The 25,387-nt window shown below is 34.5% G+C and overlaps 2 protein-coding genes across 2 annotated transcripts; one reads left to right on the forward strand and one right to left on the reverse strand.

The window, feature by feature from the left end:
- The first annotated feature begins 6,638 nt into the window (after nucleotides 1-6,638).
- On the forward strand, nucleotides 6,639-24,260 carry LOC136801365 (condensin complex subunit 3-like). The gene is given in 15 exon segments (XM_067058002.1): nucleotides 6,639-6,926; nucleotides 7,110-7,281; nucleotides 8,949-9,185; nucleotides 9,575-9,847; nucleotides 10,190-10,412; nucleotides 10,814-10,948; nucleotides 11,287-11,500; nucleotides 12,579-12,761; nucleotides 13,156-13,272; nucleotides 13,563-13,682; nucleotides 13,988-14,073; nucleotides 14,623-14,627; nucleotides 14,629-14,828; nucleotides 22,303-22,484; nucleotides 24,176-24,260. Coding segments are annotated over 15 exon segments (2,463 nt in total). The 5' UTR covers nucleotides 6,639-6,671; the 3' UTR covers nucleotides 24,237-24,260.
- On the reverse strand, nucleotides 16,781-21,293 carry LOC136801364 (uncharacterized). The gene is made up of 6 exons (XM_067058001.1): nucleotides 21,075-21,293; nucleotides 20,427-20,963; nucleotides 18,992-20,229; nucleotides 18,399-18,874; nucleotides 18,055-18,227; nucleotides 16,781-17,921 (listed from the first exon to the last, which is right to left on the reverse strand). Exons 3-6 carry the CDS (start codon nucleotides 19,889-19,891, stop codon nucleotides 17,464-17,466), a joined length of 2,007 nt encoding a protein of 668 aa, XP_066914102.1. The 5' UTR covers nucleotides 19,892-20,229; nucleotides 20,427-20,963; nucleotides 21,075-21,293; the 3' UTR covers nucleotides 16,781-17,463.
- Nucleotides 24,261-25,387: the final 1,127 nt, after the last annotated feature.

Genomic DNA, 25,387 nt, shown 5'->3' on the forward strand with positions numbered 1-25,387 from the left:
TACAAATTAGAAATATTTTATTTCTAGAAATATTTTATTTCTTAAAATACAGTAAGCCTATAAAAGACGAAAACCTATATTCACTTTTCCTAATTTAGCCATCTTTTACTTCAAACCATGCTTATAAAAAACGAAAACCCATATTCACTTTTCCTAATTTAGCCATCTTTTACTTCAAACAATGCTTATAAAAAACAAAAACCTATATTCACTTTTCCTAATTTAGCCATCTTTTACTTCAAACAATGCTTATAAAAAACGAAAACCTATATTCACTTTTCCTAATTTAGCCATCTTTTACTCCAAACAATGCTTATAAAAAACAAAAACCTATATTCACTTTTCCTAATTTAGCCATCTTTTACTCCAAACAATGCTTATAAAAACGAAAACCTATATTCACTTTTCCTAATTTAGCTATCTTTTACTCCAAAGAATGCTTATAAAAAACAAAAACCTATATTCACTTTTCCTAATTTAGCCATCTTTTACTTCAAACAATGCTTATAAAAAACGAAAACCTATATTCACTTTTCCTAATTTAGCCATCTTTTACTTCAAACAATGCTTATAAAAAAGAAAACCTATATTCACTTTTCCTAATTTAGCCATCTTTTACTCCAAACAATGCTTATAAAAAACGAAAACCTATATTCACTTTTCCTAATTTAGCTATCTTTTACTCCAAAGAATGCTTATAAAAAACAAAAACCTATATTCACTTTTCCTAATTTAGCCATCTTTTACTTCAAACAATGCTTATAAAAAACAAAAACCTATATTCACTTTTGCTAATAGCTTTTTTTTACTCCAAACAATGCTTATAAAAAACGAAAACCCATATTCACTTTTGCTAATAGCTTTCTTTTACTCCAAACAATGCTTATAAAAAACAAAAACCTATATTCACTTTTCCTAATTTAGCCATCTTTTACTTCAAACAATGCTTATAAAAAACGAAAACCTATATTCACTTTTCCTAATTTAGCCATCTTTTACTTCAAACAATGCTTATAAAAAACGAAAACCCATATTCACTTTTCCTAATTTAGCCATCTTTTACTTCAAACAATGCTTATAAAAGACGAAAACCTATATTCACTTTTCCTAATTTAGCCATCTTTTACTTCAAACAATGCTTATAAAAAACGAAAACCTATATTCACTTTTCCTAATTTAGCCATCTTTTACTTCAAACAATGCTTATAAAAAACGAAAACCTATATTCACTTTTCCTAATTTAGCTATCTTTTACTCCAAATAATGCTTATAAAAAACGAAAACCTATATTCACTTTTCCTAATTTAGCCATCCTTACTTCAACAATGCTTATAAAAAACGAAAACCTATATATATTCACTTTTCCTAATTTAGCCTTCTTTTACTCCAAATAATGCTTATAAAAAACGAAAACTTATATTCACTTTTCCTATTTAAGCTTTCTTTTACTTCAAACAATGCTTATAAAAAACGAAAACCTATATTCACTTTTCCTAATTTAGCCATCTTTTACTCCAAACAATGCTTATAAAAAACGAAAAACCCATATTCACTTTTCCTAATTTAGCCATCTTTTACTTCAAACCATGCTTATAAAAAACGAAAACCCATATTCACTTTTCCTAATTTAGCCATCTTTTACTTCAAACAATGCTTATAAAAAACGAAAACCTATATTCACTTTTCCTAATTTAGCCATCTTTTACTTCAAACAATGCTTATAAAAAACGAAAACCTATATTCACTTTTCCTAATTTAGCCATCTTTTACTTCAAAGAATGCTTATAAAAAACGAAAACCCATATTCACTTTTGCTAATAGCTTTCTTTTACTCCAAACAATGCTTATAAAAAACAAAAACCTATATTCACTTTTCCTAATTTAGCCATCTTTTACTTCAAACAATGCTTATAAAAAACGAAAACCTATATTCACTTTTCCTAATTTAGCCATCTTTTACTTCAAACAATGCTTATAAAAAACGAAAACCTATATTCACTTTTCCTAATTTAGCCATCTTTTACTTCAAAGAATGCTTATAAAAAACGAAAACCCATATTCACTTTTGCTAATAGCTTTCTTTTACTCCAAACAATGCTTATAAAAAACAAAAACCTATATTCACTTTTCCTAATTTAGCCATCTTTTACTTCAAACAATGCTTATAAAAAACGAAAACCTATATTCACTTTTCCTAATTTAGCCATCTTTTACTTCAAACAATGCTTATAAAAAACGAAAACCTATATTCACTTTTCCTAATTTAGCCATCTTTTACTTCAAACAATGCTTATAAAAGACGAAAACCTATATTCACTTTTCCTAATTTAGCCATCTTTTACTTCAAACAATGCTTATAAAAGACGAAAACCCATATTCACTTTTCCCAATTTAGCCATCTTTTACTTCAAACAATGCTTATAAAAGACAAAAACCCATATTCACTTTTCCCAATTTAGCCATCTTTTACTTCAAACAATGCTTATAAAAAACGAAAACCCATATTCACTTTTCCTAATTTAGCCATCTTTTACTTCAAACAATGCTTATAAAAGACGAAAACCTATATTCACTTTTCCTAATTTAGCCATCTTTTACTTCAAACCATGCTTATAAAAAACGAAAACCCATATTCACTTTTCCTAATTTAGCCATCTTTTACTTCAAACAATGCTTATAAAAACGAAAACCCATATTCACTTTTCCTAATTTAGCCATCTTTTACTTCAAACAATGCTTATAAAAAACGAAAACCTATATTCACTTTTCCTAATTTAGCCATCTTTTACTCCAAATAATGCTTATAAAAGACGAAAACCTATATTCACTTTTCCTAATTTAGCCATCTTTTACTTCAAACAATGCTTATAAAAAACGAAAACCCATATTCACTTTTGCTAATAGCTTTCTTTTACTCCAAACAATGCTTATAAAAGACGAAATCCTATATTCACTTTTCCTAATTTAGCCATCTTTTACTTCAAACAATGCTTATAAAAAACAAAAACCTATATTCACTTTTCCTAATTTAGCCATCTTTTACTTCAAACAATGCTTATAAAAAACGAAAACCTATATTCACTTTTCCTAATTTAGCCATCTTTTACTCCAAACAATGCTTATAAAAAACGAAAAACCTATATTCACTTTTCCTAATTTAGCCATCTTTTACTCCAAATAATGCTTATAAAAAACGAAAACCCATATTCACTTTTGCTAATAGCTTTCTTTTACTCCAAACAATGCTTATAAAAAACAAAAACCTATATTCACTTTTCCTAATTTAGCCATCTTTTACTTCAAACAATGCTTATAAAAAACGAAAACCTATATTCACTTTTCCTAATTTAGCCATCTTTTATTTCAAAGCATGCTTATAAAAAACGAAAACCTATATTCACTTTTCCTAATTTAGCCATCTTTTACTCCAAATAATGCTTATAAAAAACAAAAACCTATATTCACTTTTCCTAATTTAGCCATCTTTTACTCCAAACAATGCTTATAAAAAACGAAAACCTATATTCACTTTTCCTAATTTAGCTATCTTTTACTCCAAATAATGCTTATAAAAAACGAAAACCTATATTCACTTTTCCTAATTTAGCCATCCTTTACTTCAAACAATGCTTATAAAAAACGAAAACCTATATATATTCACTTTTCCTAATTTAGCCTTCTTTTACTCCAAATAATGCTTATAAAAAACGAAAACTTATATTCACTTTTCCTATTTAAGCTTTCTTTTACTTCAAACAATGCTTATAAAAAACGAAAACCTATATTCACTTTTCCTAATTTAGCCATCTTTTACTCCAAACAATGCTTATAAAAAACGAAAAACCCATATTCACTTTTCCTAATTTAGCCATCTTTTACTTCAAACCATGCTTATAAAAAACGAAAACCCATATTCACTTTTCCTAATTTAGCCATCTTTTACTTCAAACAATGCTTATAAAAAACGAAAAACCCATATTCACTTTTCCTAATTTAGCCATCTTTTACTTCAAACCATGCTTATAAAAGACGAAAACCTATATTCACTTTTCCTAATTTAGCCATCTTTTACTTCAAAGAATGCTTATAAAAAACGAAAACCTATATTCACTTTTCCTAATTTAGCGATCTTTTACTTCAAACAATGCTTATAAAAAACGAAAACCCATATTCACTTTTCCTAATTTAGCCATCTTTTACTCCAAACAATGCTTATAAAAAACGAAAACCTATATTCACTTTTCCTACTTAAGCTTTCTTTTACTCCAAATAATTCTTATAAAAAACGAAAACCCATATTCACTTTTGCTAATTAATAGCTGTTCCTAATGTAGCTTTCGAAATATCGTTTTTTTTTTCAGGAAAGTAAATTTTATGGATAAATCTAGGAAAGACACACCAGGTAAAATCCAAAGGTTGCCTTAAAGACATCTGTTCTTAAAATCTAGGAGCACATTTTAAGGAAAAACACACAGAACAGATAGTTTTTTTCAGGAGAAAAGGGAAACCCCAAGAACAGATATTTCATACTTTCTTCACTTTTCATATAGCCATCTTTTTTCCAAATAATGCTTTTAAATATCACTCCAAAAAATGCTTTTCGATTCCTTGAAAAAATAGTGAGCTACTAAGTTGACGGGTGATATACATAGGGAAGTTATAGTAATGAATCTTTACAAAAACCTGATAAAAAATATCTAATTTTAATTACCTCATCTTTTTCTCGATCTTACTTTTATTCTTTTTTCTTTCCAAAACGGTTTCTGTACCTGGCACAAAATCCAAAAATTTCTCCAACAAAAACTGACCAGAAAAAAGTTGCAAAATAAAGCGCGTGTGTGTAATGAAAGTGTAATAGAAAATGTCCAATGTTGTTCCATGAGAGAAAATATTTTCATCCATTGTTCCATTACTTGATGCATAATGACAAAAAATCCTTTTAATAATTGTTCAAATAAAATATTAACCATTATTTGATGCATAATGACGAAGAATACCCTTTTAATAATTGTTCAAATAAAGAAAAATCAAACAAAAACAAGTTCCATAAACACGCTCGTGAACTTATGTTTTACCCCCGTAAAGAGAATTTATGAAATAAAAGATGATCTCCTCCGCTGCAGCTTCGAAAACTCATACTCACGCAGAATACCTCCCCTCACGCAGACCTATTTTCACATCAGCGCTATAAGTACTGGTGCCAAGTTGCCTAATTTTGACTTGAAAATTTCAATAAAAGGGTACATGAAAAAACTCAAAACAGGATTCAATGTGGGTTAAGTAAACGAAAACTCAAAGCAAATGCGATGATGATTAAAGAAGTGTTTGCTATCAAAAATTTTGTCTGAATCGAGATTTATGTTTTGAAGGTGAGTCGGTCTGGCGACACGCATGGAACATATTTTTTAGATTGATGCCGTTAGAGTGTGCCCCATAAACCCCCCTTGATTTTCACTTAGCAGAACTTTTTTTGTTTGGCGTGGACCTGTAGACTTTTGCATTCAGACTACTGGAGTAGCATGAGATGAGAGAACAGATAGCTATACATTTTCCAGGAGTCTCATTTTTCCCCAGAAATAGATACATAGCTAATCCGCCAGAAGAATCCAGGAACAGAATGAACATATCGTTTTTTTCAGGAGAAAGAGGCTTTAAGAACAGATATTTCATACTTCCTAGCCGGTGGAGCCTGCTCTGCCCAGGCCTAGGCTGAGAGAAGAGAGAGGATAGTAGAGGCACCAGCAGCGAGCAGGGCAGGGCCAGGCACGGGGACCTGGCTGGTGGTCAGGCTCTGTTATGTTTGTGTCCCACAGAAGTGACAAGTTAGAAGGAGGCAGGGCAGCCCATTGATCGACATCAAAGACATGATTAAACACAAAGCCATTCAGAATATATTAATTTTCCATTATTTTCTTTCTTACGCGATATCACAATCTTCTGCTACCATCCTACCATCCTGGGGTGTCATCACTGACCTTTTATATAAAGATATAAGGTCAGTGGGTGTCATCCAAAGGAACCAAATCTAGATTACCTGTATGCTTGAGTAGTGGGTTAGATTTTCCACGCCAGTCTTACTTGACGGGCTGAATCTTCCATCGTCAGTTACTTTTTCTACGGAATTTGTAGATTTTATCATTCTACGTTTTATGTCGATATTGAGAGGGTCCCGTAAATCTACAGGCATCTGTAGAATTTTGAAAATTTATGCATCGCTCTATTTTGTAGATATTTTAGAGAGACTGGCCTGTGTTTTCCCAAATAGGATATCTGTTCCCATCTCCTGGAAATTTTCATTTGTTTCCCTTTCTTTTTGTTATTGATATCTGTTTCCCCCATAAAGTCCAATCTGTTTCCGAAGCAATATCATCTTTTTTGGAAACAGATATCTGTTTCCCAATTTATTATGTCATCTCCTAGAAATATTGATCTGTTTCTCTCTGATGACGTCATCAGCTGGAGCGGGGAAACAGATAGTTTTAAGGAAAAGGTCTCTCCTAGAAAATCGGATCTGTTTCCCCATTTTTCAAAAAAAGTTCTCTCCTGGAAAAGGGAAACAGATATTTCGGGGAAATGGGCTCGTTGGCTGCTTCTGGATATAACTGTTTATTATTATTTCTTAATTCTATCTCTTTTAGTATTTGAAATATTGTTTTCAAAATAAAATAGATATGGCAGACAATCTTGTATCGGAAATGCGGAAGCTTTTTAACATGGCTCAAGATGGAGTTGTAGCATCCAAGCTGTGCAATATGATGGAAGATATCCAAAAGAACAACAATGAGGATGCTTTTTATGCTGGCTTCATTAATCATCTACAAAAAGCCATGGTTTTTTATAATGCTGCAACGTGTGTTGAGAGAGTGATGGAGTTTGCTGCTGCTTTCACTACTTTTGCAACTATCAAGAAACAGAAAGAAGCAAAGGTAAATCTTTATTTTTGTTGGGTAGGCTCAAAATATTTTAAAAAGTTAAAAAGTGTTGTATAGTCTTTTTTTAACTTGCACACCCTTTCTTATTTTGTTATAATGAAGAAATCTCATTGCGTCATCAAAGAAAAATGTTTTGATGTTTCAAAATGAAATTGAAATCGTTGACTATTTTTCAAGGAAGGAGATTCCATGGCAAGTGAGCTGGAAGATGACGTCACAGAAGTCTTCTTAGCAAACATTTTGAAATTTTTGGTACAAAATCATAACTCAAGAGATAAAGCTGTCCGATACCGGTGTTGCCAACTCATCAACAAGATCTTGAATTGCATGGGAGAAGATGCCATGATAGGTAAGGATGGCTGTGATTGCTTGCTAGTCATTTCTTTTGTACCCTTTGTGACATTCTTGGAAAGAGACACCTATCAAACCTTTAGTGACGCGGTCAGCTTTTTATTTGAGGAGACTGGTAACGAAAATAAAAGAAAATCTCTTCTTGAGGACGGTATCAAAAACACAAGTTTAGGAGTGCTCCTGTGAAAAATGTAAGATATCCTTGCATTGATGGGATAAGGTAACGTCGATATAGTTAAGCTATTTGATTGCTGAAAATAGTTTGCACTGCAGAGACTTAGGAAAATGTCTCTAGAGTTTTGGTGAAATTTTTCTCAGTTTGATTTAGTTGTAAAATGTAGCCTAATAACATGCGCCAAGAAAAAATATTCCTCGTAAATTCATTACCAGTTGCTGACCACGGGTTGATATTGTATTAATATACTGCGTTCATTCTTAGTTAGTTTGCTCACTTAAATTTGGTTTACTCAGTTTCTCCATGAACATATAAATGACTGGACATCCATCTCCTTTGTTTTTTTTTGTAGAAAGCGCTGCTAGCTTCGTTGCCGCCTCGTTAAAAACATAAAGTGAAACAATAAATTTTGGGAATACCTTGCTAACAACGTCAAAACTTCGACAAAAGTCTCTGTTGTTCTACTCTTTTCAAGTCTTTTAATCTATATGATAATTGATAACAGAGGAAAAATTGTCGTCAGCTTGTCAAAACTCCTACCAATATTTCTAAATTTTGACTTAAAAGTGTCAAAATTTTAGAGAGTGTCACATTCAAATTTTGATATTCATATGACACAGGCTCTCAAATTTGGCAAGCTATTTTTTTTCAAGTCATAAAAATTATTGGAGTGACAAAAGTGATTCAAAAGTATACACGCAGTTGAAATTCTGCATTTTAGAGGTGAAAGTGCTGGTAAAATATATTGCAAACTTGTGAAAAAATATTGAGAATAATTTTTTTTGTGAATTGGGACTAATGTTCAAGCTCTATTAATCCTTTTACCTAAATAATTCAAAGAAATAAAATTCTGACGGAATATTGTCGGAGTTTTCATATCAATTTTGAAATACAGGCAACAACGAAGCTAGATGTCCAGTCATTTATATGTTCATGGTTTCTCCTTTATATCTCAAAAAATTCTTGACAACATTTTGGACTAAATTAGCTAAAAATGCCTTGAATATAATTTGTAACTCCCCTATAGAAGCATAGTAGAGGGGCTCAGCCCCCAGCATTTTTCAGGGGGGGGCTAAGGAAAATAGCCCCCCGGCTAAATTCTTGAAACATAGCCCCCACCTTCACAAAGCAAAATATCAAAAAATTTTGCATGAAAATACACAATAAATTTATTGCGCCGCAGGCTAAAAAATTTTTCAAGAGGGTTGAAACCTTCACCACAGCATAGATTTTTAACATAATTTAAAATATATGTAACCTATCATCTCTGCATCCCAGTTCTATTACACAACATTCAGCCTCCCCCCTAGCAAACCAGCCCCCAGTATTTTTTGAAAAATACAGCTTCCAATCAAGCAAAAATGGTTTAGCCCCCCTAAGCACAGGGGGGGTGCATTCCATGCTTCAGAAGTAAATACACTTTTAACACATTTTACATTACAATACAATACAAAGCAATAGTACATTTTTTATTCTTATTAACCTTTCAGATGAAGATCTTAGTGATAGTATTTATGAATGTATGATGATTCGAATCAAAGATAGATCACCTCGTATCCGCATTCAAGCAGTACTAGCCCTGGTTCGTTTGCAAGACCCTGAAGACGAAGAATGTCCAGTTATCGATGCTTTCTTGCATTCTATGAGAACTGATGGCAATGCAGATGTCAGGCGAACCATCCTGGCCAATATAGCTTTATCAAGGAAAACATTACCTTACGTCATTGGTAAAGATGCTATTCATTTCATTTGTTGTTAAAACAATTTGTTTAGTTTTATTTTGATTTTTGGTTACACATCTGATAGCCTTTTATGTTGCACCTATGATTCAAATTTATTTAAATGATTATTTAGGGAACATCAAACAAATGGATAGATTCATAGTCAATCAAACATATTCTTTTACTGTTTGTACTGCCTTAAGCACTTTTGCTGATCACCCTATTTGTGTATCATAACTTGCATTACATTAAGAAGTAGCTTGCGCTGCAGAATTAAAATGGAAATGATATGTTCCTTTTTAAAACACGATTAAAAGATTATACCAATATGAAGTTTTTTTTTATGATTTTTTTGATTATTTTCTGATTTTTTCATGTGAATTTCATCATAATAGGTCGTACAAGAGACGTCAAAGATTCTAGCCGGAAAAGTGCATTTTTGACCCTTGCTGAGAAAGTATCCATACGAGCTTTCACTATTGCTCAGCGTGTTAGGTTATTGTCTGTGGGGCTGAAAGATCGTTCCAATGCTGTGAAACAAGCCTGTGGTCAGATGGTGAAAGCCTGGTTGCGTTCTTACAATCAAGATATCTTCAAATTATTGGAAGCAATCGATCTTGAAGAATCTGTGGAATGCGCTGAGAATCTAATTGATTACATCTTGAAAGGTAATACTATAATCTGAATATGTATTTTGTTTGGCTCTTAGATTAGGAATTGATGAAAATAGGATCCTTTCACTCTTTTTACTATTAGTATTCTAAAGCAAAGTTTTAATTAAACGTTTGCTAGCCATGTAACTCAACTTCGGTGGGATGGTCTACTGCAAGAAAAGAGTGCTTATCAACGTCACTTGGCTTTTGTTATGTTGACCTGTTTTCTGATAGATTTTTCCCAATTGGACAATGACAATGACTTTGTGTAAGTTATACCTATACTCTTTTGTTTATTTTAAAGAATTAAAAATTTTCATTCCAAAAATGACAAAAAAAAGTTTTTATAATTTGCAGAGGCCTTACCAGAAAAGCTCCAAGAGTATATCAAACTGGTCAAAGACTTGGGTGAAGAGACAAACGGTCCAGTTAAACTTGTGACATTTGATAAGCTGACACCAGAGATCAGTTATTTTTGGTACATGTTGTGCAAACATTTGATTGGGATGGGTGAAAATGGTGAACTGATGTTTCAACAGTTGCTGCCAGAATTGACCAACTTTTGCGAATATATTAAATTGTAAGTTTTCATCAAATCTCATACCAACCATGTTTATGCTTTTCGTTTTGTAGAATTGTAAATTAATCGCAATGTTTATGGTGGGGAAAATATAATTTTTGTTTGAATGTTTTTATAATTTGGTTGAGCTTTTGAGAAGAATTACTGAATAAGATTTACTGAAATAATAGATATCACTGAAACTACGCCACATGAATTGATGGAACTGGAAGCCAATCCGCCATAGTTCATATTATTTAAGTATTCAGGGGAGCGAGGATGACTCGTGGGTATGTAAATTATGACAAAAGTTTTCTTGCTTGCCCTTTCCCACTGCAATACGAAAAAGAGCCAAAGTTAATCGGACTGGAGGCTTTGCTCAATGTGTTTCGGCAACTGGATATTATACTTTTGTCCATTAGTTATGCAGAAAAGAATTTCATCGATTCTGCCATCATCACAGCATTCAACGGAGATGAAAGTGGAACCCAAGAGTTCATTTTGGAAAACCTCTTGAAAATTGCTGGGCTCCTTGATTTCTCTGATGAAGTGGGAAGGTAAAAAAAATATGTTTAGCTTGAATGTAATAGGTTTGCCAAATAATGTCTGCAGCGTTTTGAAAATTTTTTGGATGAAAGAGAAGTATCTTTTTGACTTAGTGTTTCTGTGGAAAGGCCTCGTTGTATTCATTGTGCTAATTAATCAAATTTAATCAAACTTTCCCTGTTCATCAACCAATTATATGGTAACGCAATTTTTCAAAGCAATGATTTTATCGAAACTGTTCTCAAATTACGCTACTTAACTGTTACTTATCGTCGATGTAAGATTGTCGTGACCATCATTTTTCATGCGTCTTTATGTCTCTTCATTAAAAAATAAAAAAAAATTTCAGGAAGAATTTGAAGTCTTTGGTGCATGATTTATTGGTTGCAGAAACCATGCCTCTCTCCTTGGCATCAGTTTTGGTTGAAAGATACATCAATGCTGAAAGTGACGAGAATAAATTCGTCACAGACCTTGTGGAAACTATTGCAGACATCAAACAACCTCTTGTTCAAGTGGACACTACAGTTATGAAGGAGAACAACCGAAGAAATGAATTAAAGGTTCTTAAACATATTATGTCAATATTTTATCCTGACCTCCAAAAACTTACACTTAATTCTGTGAGAATTTTTCTCAGATGAGCTGAGATTGCTCATCGTCAACAACCAAGCAAGAAAACTTTTCCCGAATTCTTTGAAACAACCCTTTAAGGATTACAATATAAACCCCTTCCAATTTTCTGCTCATTTCATAATTAATCGCTTCGGCTGGCCGTTGGTCCCGTTAAATAATCGAAAGTTTGTCTATATGTATAAGATAATAGAATTATTCATGTAAAATATCGCCTCCATATCTGTTCTTTTTTCATTCTAAAAGAATACAAAAAACGCAGGTTTCTTTGGGTTTAGCGTTATGAATCGTTTGAATCGCAGTTTAAACTAAAGAATTACAGTGACCCCTTCAGCTACGAAATCCGTGTAAGAAAGTCTCCATTTCTCAAAGGATTTCCTAAGTAAATTTATCGCTAAGTATTCCACTTATCACTTATCTTTAATCTGAATTCCTTTTTCAGAAGCAGCCAACGAGCCCATTTCCCCGAAATATCTGTTTCCCTTTTCCAGGAGAGAACTTTTTTTGAAAAATGGGGAAACAGATCCGATTTTCTAGGAGAGACCTTTTCCTTAAAACTATCTGTTTCCCCGCTCCAGCTGATGACGTCATCAGAGAGAAACAGATCAATATTTCTAGGAGATGACATAATGAATTGGGAAACAGATATCTGTTTCCAAAAAAGATGATATTGCTTCGGAAACAGATTGGACTTTATGGGGGAAACAGATATCAATAACAAAAAGAAAGGGAAACAAATGAAAATTTCCAGGAGATGGGAACAGATATCCTATTTGGGAAAACAGATCAAAATTTTAATTCTGAAAATTGTGGAAACAGATCAAATTTTCTAGGAAAGATACTTTGAGATTAAAAATTTAGGTTTTGCGGAGAAACAGATCTTAGTTTCTAGGAATAAGATTTTTGAAATATTCGGCCAACAGATCAAATTTTCCAGGAAGCCTATGTCTGGGAAACAGATATTTAAAAAAAGGTCCTCGTTGGATGCTTTCGCTTTTTCTTACCTAGCTTGCAAGGATCAGAGTTGCGATCAATGAATGCCAAGAAGATCTTGACAACGCTGTCAAGTCTAATGATTTTCATCAAGCTGCAGTATTGAAAGAGCAGATGACGTCACATGAAAAAGAAAAAGAAAGTTTGTTAGATGAAATGAACATGGGCAAAATCAATGAACCTCAACGCGTGGAAAAGGTTAGGGACTTTTTTTTTTCGTTCGGCTATCATTGGAAACTTAACAAAGCAAGTATTCTAGGAAGTTTTCAACTAGGCGAGACCAAATTAATTTATTGTTCTACGAGTCCGAACGGGTCCGACCGACCTTGTTTAAAAGCCAAAATCGAAAAAATAATAATATTGACTTTGTATAGCTGAGGAAGGTCTTTATAAGTTTTTTACATGTATCTTTAACTGTATAAGTTGAAAAAGTGTAATTTCATCCCACTTTCCGATCCATCTAGATTTTAAGAAATTCAAGACTTTTAGTGCAACCAGCAATAATTATGAGAAAACTTTTGTGATTATTTTGTATGGAAATTACTTCTCTGTTTTCCCGGAAAAGTTTCAAATCTTTGTTTCTTTATTTTAGGATGACCCTGAAACAATGTTAAAATGTATGACAGTCGCGTCTTCGATGCTCTACCATGTCAGAAAATCTGCTCATTTGGCTAAGTCATCAACTCTCCTAACCTTGAAAGACGAATTGGTGAGTAGGCAACAAGAATCATATGGTTTCAGCCTTTTTTTGATCAAATCCATGCTCAAAAGATTAAAAAAACTTTTTTGCCATCATTTTATTAGTTTTGCATTTGAGAGTCCAGTAGACTTAAAATGAAACAATTGGGGGTGGTGCTGATATTCAACTTTTATCTACGTCACATAAAAAGGTTTTGCGCCACCAATATTTCAGAATAAAATGTCAGAAACGTCCATTTAGCATGAATATTTTCAGATGCTTGTTCATACTAAAACCAACTTCTATTCTTTTTTTTTTAGATTTTCGAAGGTATGAAGAATGAAGATCCATTCATTCGTAATGAAGCCATCAAATGTCTTGGTCATATTTCGTTGATCAGCAAAGATTTTGCTGCACAACACCTTGTTCTCTTCCTTCAGGTTTGTCTTACTTATTTCTATGGTGTTGATTATGCTGGTGAATTTTACAGTTCACTTTCCACTTATCCACCATCGCCACGATGACACTATAATAGACGATATCGGCTTTACCAAATTCTCCCCGAATGAATACCCATGATGCATTGTGCAAAAAAATTCACGGACGATATTGATGACGATACCAATGCATCATGGGTAATCATACCATAGAAATAAGTAAGACAAACCTGAAGGAAGAGAACAAGGTGAGATGAAATTTTCATAAGATCACATTTTTCAAAAACACTTCTCATTATGATTGTTAGGTTGCTCAAGTGGATCAAGAATTATTACAAATCACATCTGTCAACACGATATTTGATTTGTTCCTCATGTATGGTCTAGAAGGAAGGTATTATCTTTTCTCAATGCAGTACAAAATTTTCACGATCTTCGCTTCATAGGATGCTTTCAAATGTGGTAACTCAGAAGCAGGCCTGTGTTGATTATTTTTATCTCTCTTTATCATGCCTCAATACCGCGGACATATGGTTATGCTTGCTAATCATAACTTGGATGCTATAAGGATAAGCGTTTATTACCAAGAACGACTTCAATAAGGTCATATGGGATGTTTGGCTTGAAGCACGAAAGAAACACTAAGTGTAAATCTTGGATCACGTCTATCGTGTCTATGTTAATGAAATCGTTTGGATAGGTTTTGATCCTAATAAACTTACTCCTACCCGGCTTGTTACAATCATTGATTGTTTCATGAATTATGTCATGAGCAACGCTTAACTCGTTTCCAAAATATTACTTTGTTAGTTTATTCCCAGAGTCGAGTTCATAATAAGTTTACTCTATCATTTAAAATTAACACTTGTAATGTTTTCAAAACAAGGCAGTCGTTGCGCTCAAAGTAATTTATGAAAATGCCTATTGGTCGTCTTTTTTTAAGAATCAAACAATGAAGAAGACACTACAATGGTTTCACAAGAAGAACAAGAAGAAACGGAAGGGAACAAAACAAATATTGAAGAAGAAGAAGGTGAAAATGAAGAGCCAACAATTATTGAAGAAACACCACCTGAAGAACAGAAAAGTAATGCTGGCAATGCTGCAGAAAGTGTACTCGAAATTATGGTCATGTTTCTTGAAGGGGAGGTAAGATTGGGTCAAAGACCGTAGAACAACTTTATTGCGTAGACGAGAGGCACGAAATTTGTGTAGGAGACCAGATCTTAGTGACACAGTAACTGTGTCATAAAAATCTGCTCTCCTACACAAATGGAAAATCTTGTTCTGCCATGTTTATATAGTGCGATTAATTTCTTGTCTCCAAACTTTTGCCCAAAAAAAACTATAGTTTTTTTTGTCGAAATAAGGGACTATTTTTCTCAATTGATCCCAGCCTCAGAGAATTAGTCCAGGCAATATGGGGCATGTACCCCCACCTTGGTGGTGAAAAAGGTTTGACACTGTTTTTGAGTTCCAACATAACTATATTTTGAGATTCAGGATGGTTTCTGGGCTAACTAGGTGGCAACCTTGCCGGGTAGGGGGTAGAAGGGGGGTAGGTAGAAGAAATTTCGATCAAACCTAACTCCTGGGGTAGGTCACTAATTTGGTTAATTTCTTCAAAACTACTAACGATATAGTAATGAAATTTTATACATAGGTAGCAAAGATATCAAATAATATTCCTGAAAATTTTCAGGTTATTTCCATAAAAAATGTGTATTTTACAGACCAGAATGTGAAATTTTCTTCCAAAAATCTTCTTTTTCGTCCAAAATGGAGCAAAAAAGTTTTTTTTCAGAATTTTTTATCTTAGTAAACCGTACCAAAAGTGCTTTTTCATCAAATATAGTGCTCCAGGAGCGATTTGGGAAAGTTTCTTGCATTAAGGAAAATTAGTTGATATTTTACAGACCATTCAATTTCACTGTCATTTTATTATATTTTAAAAAATGATTATATATCTCCTCAGGGCCCTCAGCTAGATGGCTTGCATTTGTCATTAGCCTTCAGAGACCTTCAGATATTTCATATGATAGTGTAAAATATAACTGAAAGCATCTCTACAAGCTTTCAGAATGTCTTAACAATTATTGTCTATTTTACAGACCAGAATGTGCAAAAAGTCCTCCAAATTAGATGTTTTCGTGTTAAAAGTAGCGATTTGATAAAATTTATAGTGAATAACATCAAAATGAAAATTTACGTATGCTCTGCAATATAAAAATTAAGGGATGTTTGAGTTTATTGTCCATTTCATTCAAAAGCTTCATCGTCCGTGTCACTTTTTTCATCACAATCGTCGTCTTCGTCACTTTCGTCGTCATCGGATTCTTCAACATCGCTTTCTTCTTCTCCATACTCCTCTTGTTCTTCACTTTCGCTGTCGCTCTCTCCGTCACTATCATGCTGTGTAGAAATTAGTAAAGTCCTAATGTCATCAGGAAACATCTCTCTAATCCATTCTATGTCCCCATCGACGTCCCAACCACGCCCTGCTGGATGAGGAGCATCGATTATAGATGTACCGGAAAGCTTCCATATTTTTGCAACATGGTTGGCTCTTTCGAACTGTAGATATAGAGCTGACCTGCAAGGCGGTATCAACGACAAGTCAACAATTACTCCTTTCTTCTGTTTTCTTTCAAATAGTTGAAAGCGAGCCTCGTTTACGGTTTTCTTGGTAGATCCATATATCTTGCATATGTAGCTTTCCAACACATCTATGGTTTCGTCAGCTAGGTCCCATCCTTCTCCAAGCTTGGTAAGGGCCTCAATGGCAAGGTTATCGTTTTTTAGGACTTCCCAACAACGTACTTTACTTTTTCTGAAGAAAGATGAGACGTAGTCATTCCCTGTTAACGCATGAAACCCAATCAATGCCTGGCGCAGATCTGTTGGCATTCTTATTGAATCAAGCCAAGTCTTTTGACGAGACGGTCCACAGTCAAAGAGGACTCTAGATCTTTCGGCTATTGTACCTAAAGCAATCACAATGATGTCAGTGTCGCCTGACGGGGATCGAATACAAACGCATTCTTTTTTGTCATGGCTGTTGGACAATACACTCAGGGCATGCAGAATGACTTTAGTGTCAGCCTCTTCACGGTCACTAGCAAGCTCATCTAGAGATATATATTCTGTTTTGGTTAGAATATTGCAGTAACCATCTCCAGACATGACAACTTTATCACACTTTAGGAGTTTCAAACACTCTTCAGCATTGTCTCTGATGTAATCAAATGTCATATTGATTAGTCGTGTCTTATTTTCATCATTTTTAAAAAAGTTGTCAATGTCTCTCGGGACTTTTCCTTTTACTGACTTCATCAAAATTCTGTCTGACGACCCTCTCTTTGCGCGTTCCCCAGATTTGATGCTGAAAGATCTGTACGTGTCGGCTACAATATCAATGCGCTCGTACCTCTCGTCGTTATGGATTGTACTCAGAAATTTTTTGATCCATTCTTCGAACGTCTCTGGGAGGTTTTGCGAGATCACTCGATAGTGGGCAATCATATCGACGATGAGAGTGGTAATCTTTCTTTCTGCCAGCGTTTTTTCCTTCGCTTTCAGTTTGTCTTTAGTTTCCATTGTTGCCTTGATGATATCGAGCAAGAGACTTTTCTGGTTTGACCTCTTTGTACCATCGGGAAAAGCTAAACTGAGTGGTACATCATAAAGTGGGTATGATAACGCCTTTTCAAAATCGATTGGTTGCTTCATAATTGATGATAGTGTTAGAAGTTTCCCTAAGATGTTTTGGTTTGCCTTTATGACTTCAGATGAATTGCTTTTCTTTGTCTTTGTTTTTTTTTAGCGTTTGGCTAAACAATGTTGGTTTTTGTTTCGGTAGCCTGGCATGAATCGATTTTTCATTAGAGTGTAAGCGTTGAGTTCTGAAATCTTTATACAGCTCATCGCCATTTTTTCTAATATTTAGTAGATCATCTGCATCTCCTTTGAACGGCAAGCCAGAACTCAGGTTGTAAACACATTCTTCTTTGTCGGTATCAGCACCAAAAGGATTCAGGAACCTTTCATCCAAAACCCCAGTCACGGTCTGAACGTACTTTTCTGACTTGGCAACTTGAGACTTTCGAAGTGGTTTGTATTGTGTATCTTTTCCATCCAGCCCGCATAGATCTTTAAGTCTTCGCATGACGTCCGCTTGCTTAGGGCGATTAAGGCACCATTTTCGTACGTTCATCTGATCGGACGCAAATCCTTTGACTCCACCTATAATTTTGAACAGGTTTATTTAGTATAAAGCAAAAAAAGTCCCATGTCCTTCAGTATTGCCAACGCAAAAGGTATTTCGATACTTTTCTAGAATGTTACATTTACAGTTCAAATTCATTTCAAAATTCACCTGTAGTTTTGGCATCTCTATTAATTGTCTGCTCCCCTCTCTGATCTGCGGCAGTCATTATGGGGTAGTTACTTTGCGCTTGAACCGATATGCCGTTTAGTGATAAATCGTTCTCTGCACCAGGATAGTTTGATTTGAGATTCGTCATATTTTCGTAGTAATAAGCCCCGTACCTGTTGTGTATCAAAGATTAACACAAAAATACAAAATCAGTATAGTATATCATGATGGTAACCTAAACCTTCCTTTTCATAAAAAGAATTGAGCCTATTAGTCATCAATTTGTTGTTAGGCTGATTGATTTGTTCATGATACATTTAATGCAAATTTATTGATTATCATACCTTGCGTAGTTCCGTTTGTTTAGAATAAAGTACATCGGCACGAATTCCTTCCAACAGTGCATGAGAGACTTCCAGTCGTTCTCCTGGATGGCAGTATGGGCCATCGTTTGCGCTCTAATGAGATCGAGGTAGATCATCCAGAATCTTGCTGTGTTTCCGATTGTTCCTGTTGAAACTTCTTTACGATAGGATATATACTTCTTGAAAAAGGTATCTAAGCCTTCGGAAGATTTGTCATCTAGCTTTGACATTTCAAAGTTAACTGCTCTCAAGGCGTGAGGAATGTGAGGACTTTTGTCAAATAGAAAACGTCTGAGCAGTAATCTCTCAAGTGCCTCTGAGAATGCATCGTGAATGACCCATGCACGATTGTAGTGGGATCCTGCCAAAACGCCCTCAAGACTTCCCATACGACAGAGGTCTGATTCAAAAATGACGTCTTTGAAGCCAGTGCCTCTCACGAAGTCACCAAGTACCTTAAAGTGAAATTAAATTCGAAGTGAAACAAGGATAGAAATGTGCGAATGCTCAAAACCTTTAAAATGTTATGACAGTACAAGAAAGTTTAATAAGTTGAAAAGAAATAATCATACCTGAAAATTTTCTTTCAAGAAGTGGAAACCACCAAGATGAACTAGAATATTTTTGAATAAATCTGGATTGTTCCATAACATTAGATAGCAGTTGATGGCAGCTCCGACATCCATCGTAACATGAACGTATTTCATATTCATTGTTGTGCTTAGATTTTGAAGATACTGAAGATATTGTAAGATTGTTCTAAACTCGGTCACTTTGGAATTGATAGGCGGGAGGTATGTCTCAGTGGTCTTGATAGGTTTTTCTTTTGAATTTTCCATGTTCTGCTTGAGATTCCAGCCCTTGAATGCTGCTATCTGCTGATTAGTGTTACACTGATATCGCAATACGAGCCAAAGGAGGTACTTTTGGTCGAAAGATGAGCTGTCACATAAGTCAGGTTGCTGTTGAAAATTGATCAATGGATCTTTTTTCCTTTCGATAGTGATGCTTCCAACATTTAAATCATCAACGAATATCTTACGACTCTTGGGCTTTGGAACAGATAAGGCTGGTGTCTTTCTGACATTGTCTGATGGTTTGATGTTTTGAAAAGCCATCATATGGGTCGTGTGTATGGAACGTTCTCCTATTTCTTTGTCCGTTTTTATATCGAAATTGTCAATCCAATAATGGGCAAACAAAGCTGTGATGGAGCTTGGTTGGTATGGCAACACAGAGGTTGATTTTGCTGCCTCTTGAGCCGCTTCAGCTTGTGCAGTTTCTATGTCGCAAACACTATTGTAGCTTATGGAATGCCCAAGTCGATTAAGAAGATCAATCACCATACGCGATCCGGTTAAATTGTGCAGGCCGAGCCCAAGAAGCAAGTGTTTAGTTTGGAACACTTTCCCTTTCATGCAACAAAATACAATATCCTCTGCAATGGAATGAGTCAGCCGATCGATTGACATTGATCTGGAAGCTCTATTTTTGGACGTGGTCAATATAGTTTTGATGAGTTTTAATAGAATATTCGGTGGTTTGAATGTCTGGCTATTGATAACGTCAGGATCAGGGGGCCATGTAAGCTCTGGTGTATCTTTAAATTTTTGTTGAATAGCTTCTTGGATTATCTCTCCTGCTTTCGAAACGATTCGCTCAGGGTCGTGGTAAAGGCGACTTGTCGACGTCAGCGATTCTGTAGCGACCACTATTTCAGGCTTATTATCTTCAGATGATAGGAAGCATATTTTATCGGAAAATTCTGCTTTAAGACGTTGCTTCAACTTGCTTCGATAGCGGGAGTCACCTTAAAAAAAAAGACAATTGACAATGTCAATCGAACTTTACACAAGGAGTTCTGAGTATTGAAAATATTCTTAAAGGTGTGAGCAATAAATAGAGTCAAAGATACCAGAAAATCTCGTGAAATTTGAAAATAAAGATTCGATTTCAAAATTTTAATATCTTTTCTAGAACTTTCTAGAAAAGTACGCAAATATTTACCTATCCCTAATCCATAAATTTCGTGTAAGGAAGCAATTGATACAGCACGTTGATCACCCAAGATTACATCGGAAACGAACTCCTTTACTTCAGCGAAGTTGGAAGTTTCATATGAGGGACATCCTATTTTTTCCTCGTTGCCATTTGATGTTGAACTGGCTGATGAAGTCGACGATTTGTTTGATTTTGTCGCAACGGTTGTGGGTTTAACAAATCTTTTATAACACGAGTTGTGCACTTTGTAGTCCTTGGTAACAAGGTCAACATTTACAATGTCGAAATAGTGCACAGGATCTTTCGACTTTGCTGTGTTCTTGATGGCTGCCTCTGCCACTCTTGTTAGAATTTTGTGGTTTAATTCTACTTCCTTTTACTTGAACCCGTTCTTTACCGCATAATTGGCATTCCTTTCCAAAAAGATCAGCAGGTGACACTGATGTATCAGGGCTAGACAGTCGACGTCTTTTTCTTTCCACTGGCTCAGCTACATTATCAGTTGTTTCGGAGAATCTTCGGTCACCAAGGACAACGGTAAATCTAACGATAAAAAATGATTGTGAATTCAATTCAATATCGAATTGTACGTTAAATTATTATACATATACAAATGTAAGGACTATTAAATAAAGATCTGAACGAAGGATTTACCTTTTATAGCAAGGGTTAAGATGGATTCCATGTAAATTTTCATCAATCTCGTCTGGAATTTGTCTAATTTGATCTTTATGCTCAAAATCACCTCCAAGCTTCGTTCTTTTCTCCTTTGCCTCCAATATTCTTTCAATGTTCCTCTGCGAGAGTTTCTTAATTGTTGAGTAATTATTTCGGTTTTCATAGTGTATTATGCAGTTCATTATTTATAATTCTAAAAATATAAACAGATCGGAATTTGTAAAAGACAAATCTAATGATCATATAAAGGTTTGTAAACGTTCTGGTCTGTAAATTACACATTAAGTTGGGCCCTTCAAAGCAAACTCAGTAGTTCCCTCATTAGAGTGGCTATTATTTGAGTAATTCTACCAACTTTTATCAGATGGCTATTTTATAAAACGAAAACATCTAATTTGGAGGATTTTTCGCACATTCTGGTCTGTAAAATAGACAATAGTTGTTGAGACATCCTGAAAGCTTGTAGAGATGCTTTCAGTTATATTTTACACTATCATATGAAATACCTGAAGGCTGAAACTAATGGTTTAGTTAACATGACAAATGCAAGCCTGAGGGCCCTGAGGAGATATATATTTTTGAAAATATAATAAAATAACAGTGAAATTGAATGGTCTGTAAAATATCAACTAATTTTCCTTAATGCAAGAAACTTTCCCAAATCGCTCCTGGAGCACTACATTTGATGAAAAAGCACTTTTGGTACGGTTCACGAAGATGAAAAATTCTGAAAAAAAACTTTTTTGCTCCATTTTGGACAAAAAAGGTGATTTTTGGAAGAAAATTTCACATTCTGGTCTGTAAAATACACATTTTTTATGGAAATGACCTGAAAATTTTCAGGAATATTATTTGATATCTTTGCTACCTATGTATAAAATTTCATTACTACATCGTTAGTAGTTTTGAAGAAATTAACCAAATTAGTGACCTACCCCAGGAGTTAGGTTTGATCGAAATTTCTTCTACCTACCCCCTTCTACCCCCTACCCGGCAAGGTTGCCACCTAGTTAGCCCAGAAACCATCCTGAATCTCAAAATATAGGTATGTTGGAACTCAAAAACAGTGTCAAACCTTTTTCACCACCAAGGCACCAAGGTGGGGGTACATGCCCCATATTGCCTGGACTAAATAGAAGTTTTTAAAATTTTTATTCATTGCTGTCATTGTAACAATTTGATGTTTTACGGTATTCCTTTGTAGAGTCCAGATTTACGTACATCAGTCGCAGAAGGGATGGCTAAATTACTGACCTCAGGACGAATCGTGAGCGCAAAGATTTTGACGCGTTTGATCTTGTTATGGTATAATCCAATCACAGAGGACGACATCAAATTACGTCATTGTATTGGCGTGTTTCTTCCACTCTTCTCCTTTGAGAATAGGTAAACTGATTGTTATTTTTAATTGGTCAGCCTCAGCTGAGCATTCATTTCCCTATTATTCCGGGGCATAAGACGATCGAAAACTCAAAATGTGTTACCCCGGTTTCCCGATTATCAATTTCGATTTCTTTTCGGATTTAAATCGTGGTGCGTGTGATTGCATCATCAATTTGGATTATTTCATCAGCCATTTTTTTTTTTTTTTTTTTTCTTGTTACGCACGGAGCGAGCGTAAGCGAGCGGAGTGCGACTCTTTTGGCAAACGCATGCGCGTAAGCAAAATTTACAAAATTTCAATGATATGCGGGTACTAAAAATGGAAATTCAGTTTTTTTTTTTCACCTTTTTTTTCGTCTAGCCGCTATTCCAACATGTTTAGCCTCTAGAATGTTTCAACTTTAAAGATTTCGTGAAAATTAGCGTTTTTTAAGAAGAAGTCGTTGCAGTGTCAATCTTTCGCAAATTTAAAAACCCACTTTCCCTTGGAAAAAATTGACGTTTTTTAGTTTTTTGGGACCCTTGGGGCATAAGGTACCTGTTGACCGCAAAATTTTCAAAATTTGCGAATTGACCGTTGACAACATTAGGGGCAAAGGGACCCAATGACGTCACGGGTTTGGGAAAAACTTCAAAATGCGATATCTCGAGTTTGAAGAAGAGTGGAGAGCTCGTTGACCCCTCATTCTATCGGGAATTTTATGGGGAATGAGATGAGAGGGTTTATAAGGCTTGAGTAGGACTTTTAAATTTGGCTGAATTTTTAGCCATTTTCAGCTGATGACGTAATCAAAATAGAAAACATGCGATATCTCGAGTTTGAAACGGAGTTGAGAGGTTGTTGACCCCTCATTAGATCGAGAACTTTATGGGGAATGAAATCGAAAGGTTTATAAGGCATAAGTAGGACTCTAAAATTTGGCTGAATTTTTAGCCATTTTCAGCTGATGACGTCATCAAAACAAAAAAATGCGATAACTCGAGATTGGAAAGGAATTGGGAGGTCGTTGACCCCTCATTCTATCGGGGATTTTATGGTGAATAAGATGGGAGGGTTTATAAGGCTTGAGTACGATTTTTAAATTTGGCTGAATCTTTAGCCATTTTCAGTTGATGATGTCATCAAAACAAAAAAATGCGATAACTCGAGATTGGAAAGGAGTTTGGAAATGGCTAACCCCTCTTGGATCGAAAAATTTATCAAGATGCAATGAGAGAGGGGGTTATGAGGCCTTAGACGACTTAAATAAAAATTGGTTAACATTTGGGTAAGCAGCGTGAAAAAATCAAACCAAACAGCCGAAAAAACTGAACTCGGAATAAATAATGGAAAAACGTAAAAAAAACTTTTTTGATGAGCTCTTACTCCATTCTTTCCAAAAAGTCACAGTCAGTGAATTAAAACTGATGAAATACGTAGAAATTATTACAAAACTACTCGACACACCGTGACACGATCCAAAGCAAATAAATCAGCTTTCGCCACTTTCGTTCGTTTCGTGAAAACCAAACAGTTCTTTTTATCAATGCATGCCATAAAAATTGAAATTCTTTAATACTTTCAAGAATATTTTCTTAACAAAACAAGGGAATTTCAATGTCTTTGATTAAACCAGGTAACCAACGAGGGATTTTGTAAAAAATCCCTTGTGTCTCTCTCCATCCTCCACAAAACTGTGTCTTTGACTTTTCAGCATCAATTCTTCAACAATCAACACTTCATTACTTCGAAAATTCGACACATTTACAGCTTGACGATAGTTGAAAGTCGAAAAGTTCGCCCCATTAGTTCTGTTGCAAAAATGTTGTTTCAGACTATTAATGGCTTAAACCAGCTGCATTTTCTCATCTATGCATCGAAACAAAAACATCGAAAAGTGTTATCAATCTGATAGAGAAACGCAATAATGAAGAATTTCTTCTCAATCGAAAAATACAATACATCTTCTTTTTCTGTGTATAGTAATGTATAATCATTTCACATCTCTGAAAAAGCTGCTGCATTTATTTTGAAGCTTCTGGATGACAAACTTTTTCTTTATTTTGATGTGCTATTTCAGCGCGGAACTCAGTCGAATGTTTTTGTTCGAATCTTAATTCGAATTAACAAGATTTTCGAACAAAAACATTCGAAATTATCTAGAGACCCGGAAGTTATTTTTCACTCGATTTTTCATTTTTAACTTTGGAATTTTTGCTTTCTTTAGCTTTCCGAGTTATTTTGATTTCTAACTCGGGAAATTGTGCTTCCTTTAACTATCCGATTGTTTCTTTTTTTAACTTCTGTAAATAGACTAAATCTATTACATTTTACGTTGAATAAAAAGGTTCGCCTCGCTCGTAAATTATTTCCGCTATTGACACTCAAGTCATGCGAACTATTACTTATTGAGTCTTCATTGGATTGGTAATCATCGATAGATAGAATCTATCGGATCAATTAGAAATCGATTTTATTTCAGTAAAGTTAAAAATTTATTACCCTTTCGCGGTGACGACATTTAGGGCCAAAATGACGTCCTCATGGGCACAAGATTCACAGTATTTTGAGTTTTGATTTGATCCGTTTTAAGTTGTGATTTTTAGATTTATGAAATTTTGGATTTTCGGAATTTGTTTGGGGTTTGGGATTTTCGGAAAAAGAGTACGTGCGATATTCTTTTGAGCAGCGGATTGATAGTCTTCACCTCTTCTTACATAACTAGTGTGGGCTTGAGGCGTCTATAGAATCATTTCGCTTTGCGAACACGAGACTCGTTCTCCGTGCGTAACCCCTTTTACGATTGATTCTCTTTTGCCACCAATAATCTGGTATATATCAGTATATATAATAAGTCTCTGAAGGTAAATATTTACATTTAAGAAAAAAAAAAGAAGAGAAAAATCCTAAATATATCTAGAAAAAA

The sequence above is a fragment of the Clytia hemisphaerica genome, unplaced genomic scaffold, assembly GCF_902728285.1.
Source record: "Clytia hemisphaerica strain Z4C2 unplaced genomic scaffold, Clytia hemisphaerica genome assembly, whole genome shotgun sequence".
In the NCBI taxonomy this organism is placed as follows: domain Eukaryota; kingdom Metazoa; phylum Cnidaria; class Hydrozoa; order Leptothecata; family Clytiidae; genus Clytia; species Clytia hemisphaerica.

Excerpts from the sequence above, each read along its gene's own strand:
- LOC136801364 (XM_067058001.1), bottom strand. The coding sequence starts at position 19,891 with ATGTCAATCGATCGGCTGACTCATTCCATTGCAGAGGATATTGTATTT. Across the intron at positions 18,875-18,991 it reads TCTTGAAAGAAAATTTTCAG|GTACTTGGTGACTTCGTGAG; the intron begins GTATGATTATTT and ends TTTCACTTTAAG. Across the intron at positions 17,922-18,054 it reads TAGAGATGCCAAAACTACAG|GTGGAGTCAAAGGATTTGCG; the intron begins GTGAATTTTGAA and ends TCAAAATTATAG.